This window comes from Thrips palmi, unplaced genomic scaffold (assembly GCF_012932325.1).
Source record: "Thrips palmi isolate BJ-2018 unplaced genomic scaffold, TpBJ-2018v1 HiC_scaffold_10, whole genome shotgun sequence".
Classification (NCBI taxonomy): Eukaryota; Metazoa; Arthropoda; class Insecta; order Thysanoptera; family Thripidae; genus Thrips; species Thrips palmi.
Window position 1 is genome coordinate 9,507,880 of NW_023144621.1, and position 18,751 is coordinate 9,526,630.

Sequence of the window (18,751 nt, forward strand, 5' to 3'; positions counted from 1 at the left end):
AGAAGAAGTAGTAGAAAGGAAAGCGATCAATTTTCATTTCAATGAAGAAGGAAAACAATCGCGCGCAGTGACGTTGTTGAATAGCGTCCCCGCCACAATCAATATGCATATTCATCCAGACCCACGACGCCGGGGCGGGGCGGGGCGGCGCCGCGCCGCCGACTCATAGTTCGCGAACAAACAAGCGGGGCGGAGTGACGGAGCCTTGGCGTGTCCAACAGCGCGGTCTTCAAGGCGGACTCGGCCTGGGGGAGCGGAGCGAGCGAGCGCGTGCGTGTGGCGTAGAGCGTCCCATGCGGTGGACAGTCCCATGCCCAATCTGGCTCCCGACTGGCTCAGCTTGCGGGCGATGTCATCAACTCCCCCTCCTTTTTTTGTGGGGAGTCGTCTTTTTGCCCCATTTCTTTCCCGGCCGGTTCTTCTTGCGCGGCGTGGCGCCAATTACAAACAGCTTGCGGCCTCGCCTCGCCTCGCCACCATCGGCCCGTAATTAATGTGCGTCCGTTAATGACTAATTGGTCGCCCCAACGCTAAGCTGTAGTCGCTGTTGTTGTTTCCGAAGCTGTGGCGCCGAGCCGAGCCGAGCCGAGCCGAGCCGAGCGCGCAGAGAAATGCCGCAGCAGAATGCACCCCGTCAGCGGGGCGCTCTCTCCCACAAAAGCAACACGCCGCCGGACAGCAGCAACTTTTCCGCGCCGCTACGCCGCCGCCATGCCGCCGCCACGTCGGCGGCGTGCTGGCTCGATTATTACGCGCCGTCTCTCCGGCGCGGCGTCTCTCCAAGACGGCTGCGCGCTCGGCGTGCTCGGCGGGGAGGAGGATTTGTAAGCCGGAAGGCGCGGAAGGTAATCCGGCGTGATTGCGTGCGTGTTTGCACGGCGGGCCGCGGCTGGCTGATAGTGAGTCGGGTAGACGGGAAAAAAGCGGACTGGGGGAGGGGGCGCAAGGCGGTGGCTAATTCCAGACATCCATCGGGGCGCCGCTAGCCAGGCACTGCCTTCTAGGCCAGCCCTTCCAGCTGCGCTGATGTACGACGGGTTGCCTACCTCAGCGCTGTCGGGGCGCTCGGCCCGGGCCGGCTCAACTAATCTGGAAGTCGTCATTTTTCATTGGGGCGAGTCGGCGGCGGCCTCGGCGGCGGGGTGGGGGGCTGTCCACTGGTGCTCCGCCACGGCTCCGCCGGCTTGGCGATGAGGAGACAGAATGGTGTAGACTTGCAGGCAGACGCTGCCCCGCGCTGCCCACGGCCCGTTAAGCAGGGGGCTGCTTTTCGGAAAGGGGGAGGGGGGGCGAGGCCGGCAAGCCACGCCGTGGCGCTCCTTTATCTCCCAGCTTTCTTCCATATGTTCGCCGCAAAAACTCCGTCCCGCCCGCCCGCCGCGCGAGGCTCGCAAAAATGCGAGAAATGTAATGTGAGTTTTCGCCGAGTCAGCAGCTGAGTCCGGCCGGCCGGCGGCCCGGGGATGCGGCAAGGGCCCGGCCGGCCGTTGCGCCGTCGCCGTCTCGGACGTCGTGGCGTCGCGCAGCGCGCACTGCCACCACGACGGCAAGCTGCACACAGTGGGCCAGAAGACCAGTGGGGGCGGTCGAACTCCCGGACGGGTTTTGAGCTCCAGAGTCGCTGAATGGCACTCGAACCGAGCGTGTAGCGTGTGACCCCACCAATGGATTGCTCTCCGAACGAGGAATCCATTGGTGGGGGTCACACGTTTGGTTCTAGTCTCATTCAGCGACTCTGAAGCTCAAATCGCGTTTAGAGTTTTGCCCGCCTTCTGCCCCACTGTGCAACAGCAGCTGCAGCCGCCCAGTCTCCGCCTCGGAAAGGCCCGGACGCGCATCGGGACGAACCCGCCGCGGTGCACCGCTTCAGAGCAGCTTTTCGATTAGGAGGCTTTTGTTGTCGTCCTGGCGGTCCTGGCGGTCCTGGCGGTCCTGGGGGTCTGGCCGTGCTTGACATCACCCAGCGGTCTGGCGGTGCGGCCGCCGCCTTTGAGTGCCGCAGCACCGCGCACCGCGCCCGGACCGCGGGACGGGTTTTCAACTCTGCCTTTGAAGCGCACTGCGAGGGGAAGCTGTGCCGTGACGGAACCGGACTGGACTCTGGATGCTCCTCTCGCTTCCTGTCCGTATTTCGGAGTCGCCGGAGCAAATATGCAGCCCTGTTCGGCACGGGGTAGGAGCCTGGCCGCGGTTGCACCTCGTATCGGAAAAGGTACAGAGAGTGCAGGCAGACCCGGGCCAAATATTCCCCAGCAGTGCCGAAGCACAGGTCAGCTTCCCGCCGCATTCCCGCCGCCAAGCCATGCGCCCCGCCCGGCCCGCCCGGCCCGCCCCACGCGCACCTATACATACAGAAAGGTCAGTCGGCACGGACAGCGCGTCGCAGAAAACAAACCGAATAAGGCAGGAAACTCTTCCGGAATACTTGGCGCAATGGCGGCCCCCGGCGCCGCCATCAGGTAGTCCCCGGCCGTCCGTCGGGAGTCCGTCGAAGGGAGGGACCTGGAGGGACCGCGTGGTCGTGATGGGGGCAGGACGGGTCCGGGGAGACGGTCCGGCGGGACGGCGCGTCCTCCGTAGCGCGGCCAGCCCGGCCAGCCCAGCCAGTCCAGAAGCTATGCATTGGAAAGTGAGATGCCGCCAGCTTGCGGACCCTCTCAACGACGCTGCAGGGAGGCCGGCCAACTTCTCCGCGCAAAATAAAGTGCGCCACAAAGGGGTGACTTACCTTCGGACGAGTTCCTGACGACAGAGGAGGACGACCCTTCGCTTTTAAGCGTGCAAAAGGGATCTGGAACGACAAAGAGACGTTGCAGGTGAGACCAAAGAACGTTTTGTCAAACAGCAAAGACCAAGCCGTAAGTCTCACACTGTAGGCCAAAGAACGGTACAAATGCCGCCACGTCGTAGAGACGCCCCATGAGGCAAAAGTCAAAAAGAAATTTGCAGCCTTCTACCCCATCCTCTCGGAGCGGTGCGTCCAATTAAGGGTTCGATATACGAGGCGGATTCGGCTGGCGTAGTGGGGCCGGGCCTTGGCCATGCCTTGGCCCACACCAGGCACGGCGGCCGCGCGGCCGCGGCGCGTTACCCAAATATTTACCTCGCTTAAAAATCCCCGGCAATAAATAATTCATCCGCTCATCACGTCCGCGAAATGGCGAGCTCGTCGCGATCACCGCGGGAGGGGGCATCACAATAACAACCAGTGTGAGCCTTTCATACCCTGTTCAAATATGTCTTGTTTTTATTTCGCCCGCTCCCGGCCCTCCCTCCCCGACGGGGGCGGCGCCCCGTGGCAGCTCGCTGCTCGGGCCGAGCCTCGGTCGGCCCCATGGTGGGAATTATAAACCGCTGCGGAGCCATAAAATCCGTCCCGGGGCGTCGTGGCACTGATGGCGGGGCGGGGCGGGGCGGGGCGCGGTGCGTCCGAGTGGCGACACTTCCGTCCTCGCTTCGCCTCCGTTCGCCGCGCCGCTCGACATCGCCCCGCCGCGGACGGCAGAGCGGCACGGTGCCGGAAGCGGACGCCAGGGGGCGGCAGTGGCGCGGCAGTGGCGCGTCAAGACCGCCAATCAGGGCTCCGGACGTCGACGACCGCTCAACGATCATACATCATCGAAAGGGGAAAAGTCCGGGCCACGTCACCGGGCCTATACTGACGCAAACGTGCGTTCTAAAAAGAAGAAACGCGAACAAACAAACACGATATTGCATTTACCAACGGATTGCGCATATTCTTTGACAACTCAGAAACACACACACACACACACACACACATGTATGTGCGGCTGCCACGGCCTAAGGGTCGTTGGCGTTAATACATGGGACAGCAAGATAAGAAAGGGGCAGGGATTGGCCCGGGGTCCTGGCTGGCCCAGGCCAGGCATATTAAACGGCGCATGTAGTATCCGTCCGGAGCCCCCGCAGCAGCAGCGGGAGCAGCAGGGGAAGGGGAGCCGGCGGGGGCGAGGGAGCAGCGAGGGCCGCCGGGAAAGAGGTCACTGCGGTTTTCGCTTCATTTCCAACGGAATATATTATTTGGCCGAGAAAGACGCGGCGTATATATTTCTCGATCCCCATCCCGCACAGATCAACGTGCGGATCATTCTGCAGTCGCTCCCGAGAGCGAATTGCACGGGGGAGGGGGCACCTCGCCGAAGATATTGGCTACTGAATCGGACGGTCGGACGGAGGAACGAATAGATGAGACATTCACCGGCAAGGAGGGTGCGGAGCGGGGAGCGGGGAGGGGAACGATATCTCCTTTTCATTTGCAACACTGGCATGACGTTTCCCGTCCGTATTCTTGGCAACGACATCATTTTTTATCCGCGACAGACGTGATGACACAAAAAAGTCCGCGCGCCCGCCGCGGAGACATCGACGAGGATAGATAAAGTCGAAGCCCAATAAGCAGCGAGCGGGATTGATTCCACTCGACGAGGCCAGTCGATTTCCCCGCGAGTCGTCACGTCGCACACAACGGCGTATCTCCCCCGGCGTGCCTTGCGAGATGCGTGGTTCATCCCGGCCTCTCGTCCCGGGTCTGATGTGGCCGTCGACCACAACAAGGGTCGGCGCCAACGACGACGCCGGGCAAGATGGCGCGGCCACAAGTTGCCGTCTGCCTCGGCTGCCTCGGCTGCCCCGGCAACGACGGCCGGGCCAGCGCAGCACTGGCTGGCCGCCCCCAAACAAAATTCCGAGACGCGACTGCTGGCCGAGGCACTGTCTCCCATATCGGGCGGGTCTCAGGCAGCACCCCGGTTGGTATTGTGATGACAGAAATCAGCAAGTATGAAGCTGAGTTAATGCTTTACGCGGTCGCTAAAACAGCTTGCAAAATTTCTCTACGTTGCCGAGTACGCTAGAAGACCGGTGGAGGCGGCCAAAATTCCAAACGCGTTTTGACCTACAGAGTCGATAAATGAGACTGGAACCGAACGGCTGACGCCACCTGTTCTCCAAACGAGGAATCCAATAGTGGGGTCACACGCCGGATCGCCCTCTGAGCAGGTGCGCCTACACAACAGCAAGGCAGTAGGCCCGGTAGGAACCGCGTCTCCTCGAGGAGGGGCCTTAATAAAGTGCGTAGTTTGTTGTAACGAGGGTTCCTGTTCTTTCTGCCTGCCGGCACATAAAAACGGTGACATACAAGGTACCCCAGCACCGCGGCGCCGCCACCGCCAGGGCACGCCAGGGCACCAGCAACACGCGCTGCCCTACAATGAGATGGCGCCGAGCCCTCGCCCTGCTGGAGAATCATGGCCGTCTACGCCCAGCAGCCCCCGGCTGCCATAACAAGCACGTCGCACCTGCACACAATACCACATCTCCGCTGTTTCCGTTTTATCCACAATGTTGCACTTGTTTTTAATTTTAAAAAATAATGTTTGCTGGAATTCTCTTAACGACACCATGTCGTTGGCGAGGAGCGGCCAAAAGTCACGACATGCGCCTTGAACGATGGCAGGTAAACAAAATTTCCACTCATGGAGGATCCCCAACCCCTCCCCTCTCGTTTGCCGCACACTGTCAACAAAAACTAAATCGAAGCGAGCGCCGCGCGGCGCCGCGGGCCGAGCGAGTGTGAGGAGAACAAGTGACGCGTCTAAATGAACTCAAACAGTTGGCACGCGTCCGTCGCGCCGCGTTTCATCGCTCCCCTTTTGTTTGCAGCGTGACGATCATCTCCCTGCCCGCTCCCTCTCCGTTTTCCCTCTCTCTCCCCCTCAGCGAGTCCCCAGCCAGTGGCGCGCACCAATCTGGGAGAGCGACGGCGACAACCGAATTCCGCGTCATCGCTCCGCCAGTAAATCGAGCAGCACGGCACCGCGCCGCGCCGCGGCCCCCGAGGACTGCGGGGCTGCGTCGTTTCCGTCGCTCTGTCTCTCTCGCACTCATGGGGCCGTCCGTAAAGGTGTGAGAGAGACAGAGCGACGACTCTCGGAATCAGTCTGCCGGAGGGGGAGGGGGATGTCCCTCGAGGAGGCCGGGCCCAAGGGCGCCCGCCCCGGCCCGCCTGCTACATGACATGTGTGTGTAAGAGCGGAGGGGAGGGGGAGGGGCAGGCGACGCGTTTGGTACACAGCAGCGGTGGAGGCGGCGCGTCGTGGAAGATCAAATATGTCCGCGGGCAGGACCCAACGGCGTGGGGAAAGGGCACACGCTCTCCTTAACAGTGTCACCTGCCAGGCCGGTGCTGTGCTGCGCAGTGGCACGCAGTGGCCGGGCGGGCAGTGCTGCGGAACGGTTGCGTGCCACACACTCACACACGCCAGCGGCAGCACACGCACAAAACATTGTCCACACTCGGGCGCACGCGCGCACGCGGGCTCGGCAAAGGGGTAACTCTAGCGCTCGGCTCCGCTACACTGGCCGGGGCCGCGACCGCGGCGGCGCCGAGACAAAACCGAGTCCGACACATTCTGTTTAGTTTGCGGTCGTTTGTTTGATTTGTTGATGGCCGAAGTGGCGTCCCATTGTGCACAATAATATTTCTGGTGCGTCGCTCACAATGGCGCCCTCCGGCTCCCTCCTCCCTCGCGCGTACACCTTCTCTCCCTCTCTCTTTCTGCCGCTCTCCGCGGCCCTCTGCGTCTCTCTCTCTCTCTCTCTCTCTCTCTCTCTCTTCTCACTCACTCGCAGGGCCAGCGTGTTGTAAGATTGGGCATAAGGGGGCTGCGCGTGGCTCCGCGGGGTGTTTACGGTGGGTGGGCCGCCTTCCGCACACTTGCACCAGCAGCCATACATTCCCAGCGGCCGACAATTCGTCTCATTGTGGTGGCGCCACGGCCGCACTGCCGCTCTCTCTCTCTCTCTCTCTCTCTCTCTCTCTCTCTCTCTCTCTCTCTCTCTCTCTCTCTCTCTCTCTCTCTCTCCCTCTCGCAGCCGTAGGGGTCAGCACATAAGCGCAAGAGAGACGCCGCGAGAGCAAGAAAGACATCATCCCTCCAACCTAGACCGGCGCGCTGCGAGCAGGATAAAGATAGTGTGTGCGAGAGAGAGAGAGAGAGAGAGAGAGAGAGAGAGAGAGAGAGAGAGAGAGAGAGAGAGAGAGAGGTAACCCCAGCACTGTCTCCTGGGCAGGAGACATCCTCCACACCGGACCAGCGCTAGAGGCCCCCAGCTTCCATTGTCTCTCCAGGACACTCTAATTCAGAATGACATTCAATTTCGGAACTGTTACCGGCGGAGCGGAACCGCTTTGGTCTGCGCGCCCAACGCGGCAGGGCTAGTGCAGGCGTCAAGCAGCGGCGTAGGCGAGGTGGCAGCGAGGGTGGGGCAGAAGCGAAGTTGAGGTGGGGGCGTAGTGGAGGCAGCGGCGTTAGTGGGGCGAGAGGTAGCGCGTTGTAAATGAGGCAGCCCCTCCGAATAACACACTCCGACTGGACAAAAACACAACCCTGCGTTCTCCTGCCTCCTGCTACGCCACTGCTACGCCGCTGACGACCAGCCGCGTCGCATCGCGGCATCCCGGAATATTTTGAACCCGGAGCCCGGATTCCAGGCACACACAATTCCCGCGTTTTTTCCGCCACCCGCGGCCCTTTTTTCCCTTCCACATACACGCCGCGCTCTGCGTGTGGTGTCTCCCAGCTCTCTCGCGCTCTGTATACATCCACAAACCTTTTCGATTCCTCGTCCGCTTGCCGTAGCCTTTCAGAGCCTCGGCACGCCTGACGTCACGGCGGGGCGCAGCGGGGCGCGGCGGGTAGCGCCCTCCTCTGCTTTCATTCGGGCATTTCTTTTGTAAAAGTGACTCCAAAACGCAAAGAAAGGGCTTTCCGACTTGACTCAGGCTGCGCGCCCAACCCCGCCGTGGTGCCCCACCCACCGCTATCTCGCGCCCTGCTTCATTGCCTTTCTTCTGCTCTCTCTCTCTCTCCCTCCCCCCCCTCTCTCTCTCTCTCTCTCTCTCTCTCTCTCTCTCTCTCTCTCTCTCTCTCTCTCTCCCGCCCAAATCTCACCTACACACATGGACGCCCCGCCGGGCCCTTGTTGGCGTCGTATATTGAAAGATTGGAGTAGTGGCGGCCTGGCGGGCGAGGCAAATTTATTCGAAAAGCCGGGCGTGGAAGCCGGAGACGGGACGGGAGCGGCGGCTGACTGAGCTCCACGGAAAGCTTGGCCGGGCTCGGCCGGGCTCGGCATTGGAATCGCCTAAGAAGCCCGCCGCCCGATTCGCCTTACTTAAGCCGGGCGTTTTTCTTGCGGCCGCCAAGAAGTTTCGACACACTCGACATGCCGGAAGGGCCAGGGCCTGGGCCTTGGAAGGGTGGGGGATCGTGGCCCGAATGTGTTACGCAAGCGGTCCTAACAGACTCCCGTCAGCCACGCACCTCCACGCCCCGCCAAGTTTTTTCCCCTGGGGTCGTTGGCCTGCCGCCAGCGAGAGTCGAACCCGCGCAGCGGAGGACTCAGAGTGTTGCGAGATAAGGCGGCGAGTCGTCCGCAGGCAGTTTGCACCGTCGAATTAAGGGAGGCAGGTGGCAAAGACAAATTCTCGGAGGCTCCGCGGGGAATCGACTCCGGGCTCGACTAATAGACGCGCTGGAAGTATTCCCGACGCCACGGCTCTGAGAGGCCGGGGCTCCGGGACTCCGGGACTCCAGCAGCGACAGGCAGCCAGGCAGTCGGCTTCCAGTGGCGTGGCGGCGCGGGGTCCGCTCCACGGGCGGTGCCGGCGGTGCGGCCTTCGGGCTGGAAATCCGCGCGAATAAAAATGCCTCCCCGAAGGAGAGTGTTCTAAATTACGGCGTAATCATTCCGAGCCCCGCCGTGCAAAGCAAAGCGAAGCAAAGCGTGGATCCGCTCGGCAAAAATGCGAAATGCCGCGCGGCGAACACGTGCTTTTTCCACATTCCCCGAAGGACGCGATCATACAGACTGCCCCCACCCGGGCCGCTCTGCTGGATTCCAGCTCGCAGCCACACTGCCGTGAATAGGCCCCGAAATAGAGCGTCACAGAGGGCCGCTCGCCAAACAGCGAGGCTTCCTCACCTCCGGCGGGCTCTTTGCCGTACTTTGAATTTCTTTGACTCCCCCCACCCTCCGTTTCCTCCTGTGCGCCCGGACCGGGGTCCGCCAGGACGGCGGCTGTTATATTGATATTGGAATGCATTTGTCTCCACAGAATGGCACGGCGGGGCACGGCGGGGCACGGCGGGGTCGGACCGAGGCCCGGACGCCAAAGGGGAAACGCGCGCCGAACGGCGCCGAAGCCACGTTATGTCGCTCCTTTTGTTTGCAGGGTAATATATGGAGACGCAGTAATTCCTGGGCGCGGCCAGTGTTGTGCACCTACGCCTTTGCGTACCGAGGGGCCGCGGCACAGTGGGCCAGAGGACCGCCGGAGGCGGGAAAAACTCTAGACGCGTTTTGAGCTCCAGAGTCGCTAAATGGGACTCGAACAGAACGTGTGACCCCGCCAATGGATTGCTCTCCCGACGAGGAGTCCATTGGTAGGGTCACACGTTCGGTTCGAGTCCTGTTTAGAGACTGTGGAGCTCAAAACGCGTCTAGAGTTTAGGCCGCCTGCGCCGGTCTCCTGGCCCACACTGTAAAAACGGTTCCTGGTTTTCCCAGGAACTTCCTGGAAATCGCCTATGCCTTCACCATTGGCTTCCTGGGAAAACCAGGTTCCGTTTTTACCGTGCACTGTGCCTCCAAGGGCCTCCAAGTGGACGAAAGGAGAGGGCCAACTCGCGCGGCGGCCCTCAGGGACCCGCTTCCGGCTTCGACAGACGACTTCCGGTCCCAGTCTGGCCCCCAGTCTGGCCCCCGGCTCAGTCACACGCCCGTCCGGTCCAACTTCGCCTTCACCACAAGCTGCGCGCGTTCCGAGAAGACCACCGCTGGAGCCCCTGCAGAGAGCCGGGTAGGCAACACAAGACACGCGTGTGCACAGGGTTGCCTATCCGTCGCTTCGCAGGGGCTTGGTGGAAAGCGGAGTAGGCACGCGGCCTCCAGAGGGCTCCAGTCCCCCTGCTGGCTGATGGGGCATGGGGCCTCGTCACCGCGGCGCGTAACAGGTAATGATAACACACGCGCCTCACTTTGTTTCGGGGCGGAAAAAAACCCACACAAAGACAAACAAGTACACCCAGGGAAGTGAGATCTTGAATCAAGAGTAGAATAATACTTAGATTGTTGTGAAGTTGAATCAAGAACCAAATGTTCTTGATCTAAGTTCAAATGAACCAAGTAGAAGTGCATCATCAGCGACGTTCACCTGAACAATACGTTCGGGTAAAATTGGACCCTCCGAATGGGAGTTGAACCCGGGAACATACATTCCAAATGCATCAGCGCGTCCCACTGCGCCACCGTCTTAGCTGCAGGAGAGAGGTCCACCGGGGTGTTTTGCTAGGCGCAAGGCGCGGGTCGGTTCGAACTTTTCCGCACAGTCCCTAAGCACCTCTGCTAACGACGAGCTCCTACCGCGCCTTCGCAGTGTAGCGGTTAGAGGGCTCCATATACAAGTTAGAAATTCGGGTTCGAATACCAATCATCAATTCATTTTTTGCTGCATGTTGCGGCTCCAGCTTTTTTTGGGGAGGAGGGGGGGCAGGAGGACCTTGTGTGCCTGCGTCACTACTCCAAACTCCTCTTTCCGGCATAAAAATGTGACAGCTTGACCGGGGATCGAACATCCGCCAAACTGCGGGATTCCGGAAAACCGTGTCAGGTACCCGACTGTAAGGCTCATGCCGCGGGTTCAATTCCCGGCGGATTTGCTTCTTTTTACAGTCTGAAACTTTCTATTCATATCCCATCGCAAAGTGGTCAAAATTTTAAGTGCCAAAAATAGATTGTTCCAAAAGATGTCACCGCTCGGATCCCTTTCCCACCAGTATTTGATACCGGCGGTCCATTCCCTCAGTTCCAATAGAACCAACCAAGAGAAAACTGGTTACGCTTTGACGGGAATCGAACCCCCGACAAACCCGGCTTACTATCCAGCCTCCAGGCACGGATCCACTGAGCTACCGTGACAACTGTTGAGAACTGAGCTGAAACAGGCTGTGTCTGCACACCAGATGACGTCATAATCATGTTGTCAGAACGCTGTCGGAATCAAGTGGTTTCGACTCGAATCAAGGACAATTTTATACTTGACTGTACCAAGAATTTTCTTCTCGAACGTCAGTGGCCGTATAAATTTCTCATATCCCAGACAAGTACAGCAAATGCTTGATTTTAAGCATAAATATTCATTGGTGCAAGATAATTTATCTTAAAGCAAGTACAAAATCACCTTGTTCCGATAAAATTTGATCTTGACTTATCGTGTCACACGACCAAGTAAAAAGTGTACTTGGATTGAGAAGATTATCCACTTGGCACAAACAAGTGCAAATTATTCTTGGACCAAGTAGATTTTACTTAAATCAAGAAATCGTTTCCCTGGGTGTACACAGCCTGCTGGCGAGAATCAATAGCATGAACACGAAGTGCAGGCTAGACCAGCCCGACTGGAAAGTGCCCTGACGTGTTTTTGCGTATCTGTGTTTCACTCCCCCTTCCCCCTCTACCTCCCAATTTATATTCCACCAGACAGTGGGAATGAATTCAGCGCGCGACTTGCGCACGCACTACCTGCGACCGCTATCACGCTGGCATCGCGCGCCACCCGGCCGAGGCCGTGCTGGAGGCCGTGCTGGAGGCCGTGCTGGAGGCCGTGCTGGAGGCCGTGCTGGAGGCCGTGCTGGAGGCCGTGCTGGAGGCCGTGCTGGAGGCGTGCTGAGGCGTGCTGGAGGCCGTGCTGGAGGCCGTGCTGGAGGCCGTACTGCAGGCCGTGCTGCAGGCCGTGCTGGAGGCCGTGTCGGAGGCCGCGCAGGAGGCCTTGCTGGAGGCCGTGCTGGAGGCCGTGCTGGAGGCCCCGTTGATGGCCCTGGAGACCGAGTTGGAGGCCCTGGCCGATGCCCTGGTCGTCGCGGCCGACCAAACTGCAGACAATTACCCCGTCCACCTCGACCCCATCCAGCACGGGTGTGGCCTCCCCCTCGCCGCCTGCCGGCCTGCCCCCATCTCGGCGCACCCCTTTGCCTCCAAGCACCCCACCCTCCTGATCGCTGGACGGCGTCATCAGATAACGACCCTCTTACTTGCCTTTCCTTCACCAACCCACTCCCCCTCACCTCCCCCATGACGCACCTGTGCGCCATCCCCTCCCCCTCCTCGCGCCTTGTGACCCTGCATTTACGCCCATGAAAACTTGCCTCGGCGTTACCGCGGGCATAAATTGAATAAGGAGGCGAAGGGGATAATGGAGGTTACTAGTAGTTGGAGCCGCAGGCGGGGGGAAAGGGGGGGGGCACGAAAGTCTCTCAATCCGGCCGCCTGCTCAGGGCCGCTCAGGGCCGCCCAGGGCGCTCCTCGGAGGGCTCTTGCCACGGCAAAGATTCCACGACGGCGGTCATGGAATCCCGCGCCGGGCCATCTCTTCACCTCGCCGAGTACCTTTTGGCGGCGATGGCTCAGAAAGCTTCTCTCCAAAAACCCGTCCGCACTCGCTGGACCCGCGTTCTGCGTCTCCCACGCTGTGGGAAGAGCACTGATTCCTCCGCATCCGTCTTAATCCAGAACTCTCAGGAAACTGGAGATGAAGACGCATACGGATCACCGGGTCCTAGCCCTGCGGCGTCAGTTTTCGACCAAGCAGTTTTCGACTTTGAAGGCGATAGGGTGGGCAAGCTCAAACGCTCGGGACGTACCACAGAGTCATTCCGCACGCTCAACCTGCACCACTCAAACGGAACTCATTTCCCCGTCTGCATTCAGGGCTTCCGCGTGAATGGTGCAGTTGGCGACACTGATTGCTCTGGGCGCCTCCCTTTCTTCCCCACGGCCCCTTACACCTACGACTCGCATTTCGACTCACACACACACACACACACACACACACACACACACACACACACACACACACACAAACTCGCGCGCACTCACTCACTCTCTCTCACACACACGTACGCGTGCCGCGTTTTCTGTCCCGTTTCCCCTCCCTGTCTGTACCTGCTCCAGAATCGAGCGTGAAAAGGGGGGTGGGGGTAAACAGGAAGTTTGGGTCGGTGGGGACTCGAGACTGGAAACCTAACCGGAATAGGCGCGGCGTGGCGTGGCGCGGCGCGAGGCTGCGGAGGAACAATTTACTTAACGGAGAGATTATTGCCTGCAAATTGGCGCGGACCCGAGGCGCGGGGCGCGGGGCTACCCCGGCCCGGTCCGTGCCCCGCTTAGCGCACGTGCCCGACGAGGCACGCGGAGGCGTCCCCGTTAATTGTCCTTGCTTCCTCCACGCGAGGAACACCAAAAAAAAGAGAGCCCCGGCGTCGGCATTCGAACCCACGACCGCGGATCCGCGATGATGTTATCTTCCGCCCCAAAACTTCCGGCTGGTTCCAGTAGTGTGCTTTCGGCCGCAGCGCGTCCGCGCGGCGAAATGGCGATTCCGAGGGAATCGATGGCGATTTCGTGAGACTTTATAACCGACCGACCGACCGACGCCAGGCAGGACGACTGCACCGTTTAGCGCGGGGGCAAGAGGGGGGGGGGGCTGCGCGCTTTGCATTAGTGGGAGTGCTTCGGAAAGTTATACGACTGAAAGGAAGCAGCCCTTCGCGTCAAACAGGCCGGGCCGAGCGGGGCGTGGCGGCGCGGTTTAGGGGAGGCCGTTATAAACCGCGTCGACGACGGTGCGGCTCTATTGGCTGTGGCGTCGCGGACAAGCCATTGCCTGGGTTTGACTTCCTTCCTCCCGACTCGGCTTGGTCAGTCCTTTCCCTGACGACAGCAAACACCCCCTTCCCCGTCGCCATCAACCCGGATGGCAAAACTGCATTCGCATCCCAGAATGCAATCAGCCCGCCGCCGCCGCCCAGTGTTTGCAAGGGAGTCGTCGGCGCGCCAGCCGGCAGGGCGGTCCCACAGCCCCCCTCCCCCTTTTATCCTGGCTCCGGCGGGTAAGTACGAAGTGGACGAAGTTTCTGGGCTTCGACTCGATTAATTTGTTGATTCACGCCGTCCCGGTCCGATTCAACCGCCGCCGCCCGCCGCGTCCCGAACGCCCCAAAGGCCGACTTGGGTGGCGATCGGCAGGCCTGGGCCGGCCTGGGCCTCGCGGAGGTGGCGGTGGAAGGGGGTGGCATTTTATATCAGGGTGGATGGATTGTGCGAGGAAATTGGAACGGAAAGCGGAAGATTATTTCAGGGGCGCTTTAAAATGATTCGCGTCCTGAGTGCTGGTGCGCGGGGGCGGGCGGGACAGACCGAGCAGGCAGCCCCCTGCCTTTCATTCTGGATCATTACGCTTCGTGCAAGGGAAGTGTTTTCACCAACGCAATCAGCGCGCTCGCTTCCAAATTACTTTTTTTTCCCGTTCTCCTCCCACCGTCGTCGTCTTCGTCGTCGTCAGCCGAAAAGTGTCGCTCCGCGCACGTAAGGCGGACACTAATGAAAATCGTCACCAGTTTTAATTACGGCACGAACCCCTCGAGGTGACGGGCTGCGCCATGGCAGCGGCAACGCCTCGCCTCGCCACGCCACGCCACGCCACGCCTCGCCACGCCTCGCCACGCCTCGCCCCGCGAGCAGCGCCTCAATTTCCGCGCCTCTCCGCGCCTTCACTTGTTGAGGTGGTCGGGCCCGTCGGGCCGGCAACACAAACAGCAATATGGCGCGTTAGTCAATGCGGGCCGGTGGGGCGAGGGGACGGAGTGGGACGGAGCGACGCCGCCGAGGTATGAAAATTACTTCGGCGGACAGTGGGGCTGGCTGCCAGCCTCGCCAGCCCCGACTGCCTGCCTGCCTGCGCCCTCCAGGCTGAGCTGCCTCCCTTTCACCTGGCCTTGTCGAGGCGCGTGGCGTGGCGCTGCGAGCTGCAGATTAAAGCGCGATACCTCCGCCACAACCTTGCTTACACCCCGCCCCGCCCCCGCGGCTTAAAGATTAATAAGAATACAACTGGGCTGTGCTGGCTGCGCTACCCCTTGTCTGCGCTCAACAGCCCCCCCCCCCTCAATTTGCCGACCGGTGTCAGGGGAACCTAATCTAGCGACGGCAAAATGAAACAAAACGGATCATTCTTAATGGGGTAAAGGGAATTTCCTCGCCCGCGCGCGGCCGGTAGGGCCCCAACCCGCAACACCGCAATATGCTTCCCGCTCGTCAAGCAAGTTTGCCCCCGCGGTGAAGAAGAGCCGAGTTTGAAAGCCGGAGCCACTGGGACGAGAGCGAGTCGGGTCTGCTTGGAGCCGCCGTCCAGCGCCGAGCGCTCTGCGCCGCTCTGCGCAGCGCCGCCGCGGCCCAAAGCAGCAGACTGATTCCGAGCGTCGTTTTCGTCACTCTCTCTCACACCCATGCGGAACGCTCCATGGGTGCGAGAGACAGAGCGACGAAGAAGACTCTCGGAATCAGCCTACAGGACCGCCAACCGAAAACTAGCGTGGCATTACGCGGAACACAATCGCGTTGGCAGCCCTGGCCAAGGCGCCGCGCGGCCAAAGCCAGCGGGCTTAGCCGTGTTATGACACGGCTGCATTACAAGTCCGGCTAAGTCACGCGGCGCCTCGTCGTCCGTCCAACTTTTTCCATCGCTAGGGTGGCACCACTGCCCCGCCTCTGCCCCGCCTCTGCGCCGCCACTGCGCCGCCACTGCCTCGGCACAACTTGGGCTAATCTCGGACCGAGTCTAGTCGTAGCGCAGCGCCGAGTCAAGTCGAGTCGTTTGAGCGGGGCGTCCGCTGAATACAAACCCCAACAACAGGCCCCCGCCTCGAAGCCGCCCCGGCACCAAGGGCATGGAGGGAGGGGGTTCCCCATCGAATGCGCGACGTCGCCGGCGGCGTTTCTCTTACGGCCATAAGCGTCGGCAGGACACGGCCCGGCAATATCAAAGCAGGACAAATCACTCGGCGGCACAAAACTTTTCGCCCCGACTCACTACGACTCGCCCAGCCTAGCGGGGCCTGGCGGGGACTGGCGGGGCCTGGCGGCCTCGCAACCCGCGCGGTCCAGGCCTATGTACAGCAAGACAGAGACGGAGAGAGGCGGTGCTGGGCGCAGTTCGACCAAATAACTCCGGGACTCGTGGAGCGGCGCGCTGGATTGTTGCCGCGCTGTTGTCTGGGACGGGAAGCGAGTCGCGGAGTGGCGATGTGGGAACTCGGCGCGGCGATGGCGGCGCCTCGCACCGCACGCCATGCTGCCACTTGGCAACACCTGCGGCGGACGCGCGCCGCGCCCAGGTACCTCAGGAGGTCCTGAATGCCCCCGGGGCGTCCCGGGTACTTAGCAAGCACTCAGCCGCCAGCCACCCTTCATTATCGACGGGGTGGCCCGTCATGATGGCGAGGGCGCCGTCGTGGTGGTGTGGGACGCCAACGCAGCGGTGTGGGCGCTGTAGAGGTCGTGTGGGATGTCATCGAAGTGGTGTGTAGCTTCATCGTGGTGGTGTGGGACGTCGTCGCTGTGGCCAGGATGCCGTCTTGGTGCCAGGGGCACTGCCGCGCTGGTGGGGGTGCCGTCGTCGTAGCTTCCCACTCGCGGGGTAGCTGGGTCGGGCTCTGGGCTGCCGCTGGCTGCTGGCTGGCCTGGTGGTGTCAGTAACACCCTCGACCACGCCGCGCGCCGTGCCACGGCCTCCGCCAAGTTTGCCGTGATACAGCGGGGCGTGGGCCGGGCGTGGGCAGCGCGCCGGCGAGGCGTGTGCTGTGGTTACTGCGGGAGCCGCGCCCCGGGTGCGCCGTGCTGCGCTGTGCTGCGCCGTGCTGCGCCGTGCTGCGCCTCGGCAGCTCAGCTACAAGACCGACGGCCCCAAAACGCCCCGGCGAGCACACAGCCCCCCTCCCCCGCCCCCTTTTCGTTTTTGCCCCCACAGCGGGCCGGGGCGGCGCGCAGAGGGAAAGACATTGGCGCGCCCGGTCGCCGACGAAATCGGAAAAAGTTGCCCGGATGCGAAGGCAGCGGCAATGGGTTGGCTCACTCCCTCTCGCACAAATCCAGCGTCCAGTGGGGCACCGCCTCGGCACCGCCTCGGCACCGCGGCACGCCGCCCCTCCTCCCTCACGCTCTGACGAGCACGTGGCCAATGAACCGCGGAGCCCCGCTAGCGGGCCGCCTGTAATCTAATACATGTACCGATGGGATAAACTGCCCACTTAACCGTCCGTCTTTTTCTGTTTGCTCCGACGACGGTCGGTCGCTTCAAAAGAGGAGAAAACAATCTTGCCGCTTTTTACTTCGCTAACTCCCGTGACCGGAAAAAATTGTGGTGCGTTGAAAGAGAGGCGGAGGGGAATAGAGAGGTTGAGAGGGGGGAAATGTGTCTCGGAGAAAATAAAGTGGTTTGTCGCGGTCGTCCTGCCGCATAATGTAAGCCGTGTGACTTTCTGGAAAAAATATACACTGCGACCATGCCATTTACCGCTGCGGGGCGCTCCACTCCTCAGCAATTCCAAGCGAATAACAGGAAGGGAAGTGGGGGGGGGGGGGGCGGAGAACAAAGTAGGGGCCGCGAGTCGAGCTCGGCGAAGGAAAAAAGATTAAATTACTTTGGAGTGCATCCATCACGACCCCGCCTGGCCCGCCAGGCCCGGCACCCCCCCCCCTCCCCGCCACGCCTTGACGCACGGCAGCGCATGCTGTCTACACCACAGTGATCAGGCTGGACCAGAGAGAGAGGGGGGGGGGGAGGAACGGCCGCGGAAGAGCAACAGAGAGAGAGCGACACAAAAAGAGAGCAGCCGCCAGTAGTGACGCGCGCGGCTTCGAGTCAAGTGCCCGCTACATTGTAGCCTTAGTGCTGGTGACACCCCCTAGGTGGCGCGGCGTGGCGCGCACTCAGCCTGGGCGGGGCGGGGCGGGCGGTGCCGGCCGGCCCTGGATATTACGATGTCACGCTCAAACTCACTTTTCCGCCGCAAAGTGTTACGACGCGGTGCCCGTTATCGCCGACAGTGTCGACGACGACGGCGAGGTCCGGGACAGCCGCCAACGCCCTGCTCGCCCTGCTTGCAGTGGCGGAAACGCCGTGTGGCGGTCGCTGGAGAATGAAATGGAAAAAGTAATCAATCGTCCGGGTGTGCCGCCCTGGCGGCCCAGCAGCGGTGTGTCGGCAGGTGCGGCAGGTGCCGAGTGTATTGGGACCCCCCCCGCGTACCCTCACGGCGCCGGCTTGCACTCGGGGCACTACTTGTTGCGAGGCGCGGCACTCCCCATTTGCAATGCACCGCAGACAGTGTTGATCTTGAACGTGATTTAGGGGTAATGGAAATTGTCTGGCCACGGCGGGGCGGGGTGGATCGGAGCGGGGCGCGCGGAAGGATGTCCGGTCGGCCAAGATGGAGCGGTGTGGCGCTGGTACAGGGGGAGGGTGGGGGCGAACGCGGAGTTGCACGCTGCACAAGCCCGAGGCGGCAAGCACGCGAATTTCCATAACATTTCCATTTTATGAAGGCTTTAATTTCGTTTCGGAGATGATGAAACCTTCGTTCGCGCCGCTCGGGGTGTGACTTTGTCTCAAGAAGAGACCCCGGCGGCGGCGGCGGGGCGTCGAGACGGCAGACGCCGCCTTTACCGAGGCGAACTGCGAGATCCTCTGTGCGCTGTGCCCTCTTCTCGGCTCCGCCTTCTTCGCCGCTTTTGACTCGGAGCTTCTCCTCCCAGAGCTCCATGCTCAGCCTTTGTGCTGCTCATCGCAGGCTCAGCCCACGCCTACCCCGTAATCTACCTCCGCGTTCTGCAA

The 18,751-nt window shown here is 61.3% G+C and overlaps 1 protein-coding gene across 2 annotated transcripts in view; it reads right to left on the reverse strand.

Moving 5' to 3' along the window:
* Positions 1-18,751, reverse strand: part of LOC117647172 — a 61,649-nt gene that overhangs the window by 18,486 nt on the left and 24,412 nt on the right. For both annotated transcript variants that reach the window (XM_034388768.1, XM_034388757.1), the window contains exon 2: positions 2,729-2,791. In XM_034388768.1, coding sequence (XP_034244659.1) covers positions 2,729-2,791 — 63 coding nt within the window. The remainder of the gene's footprint in view (positions 1-2,728; positions 2,792-18,751) is intronic.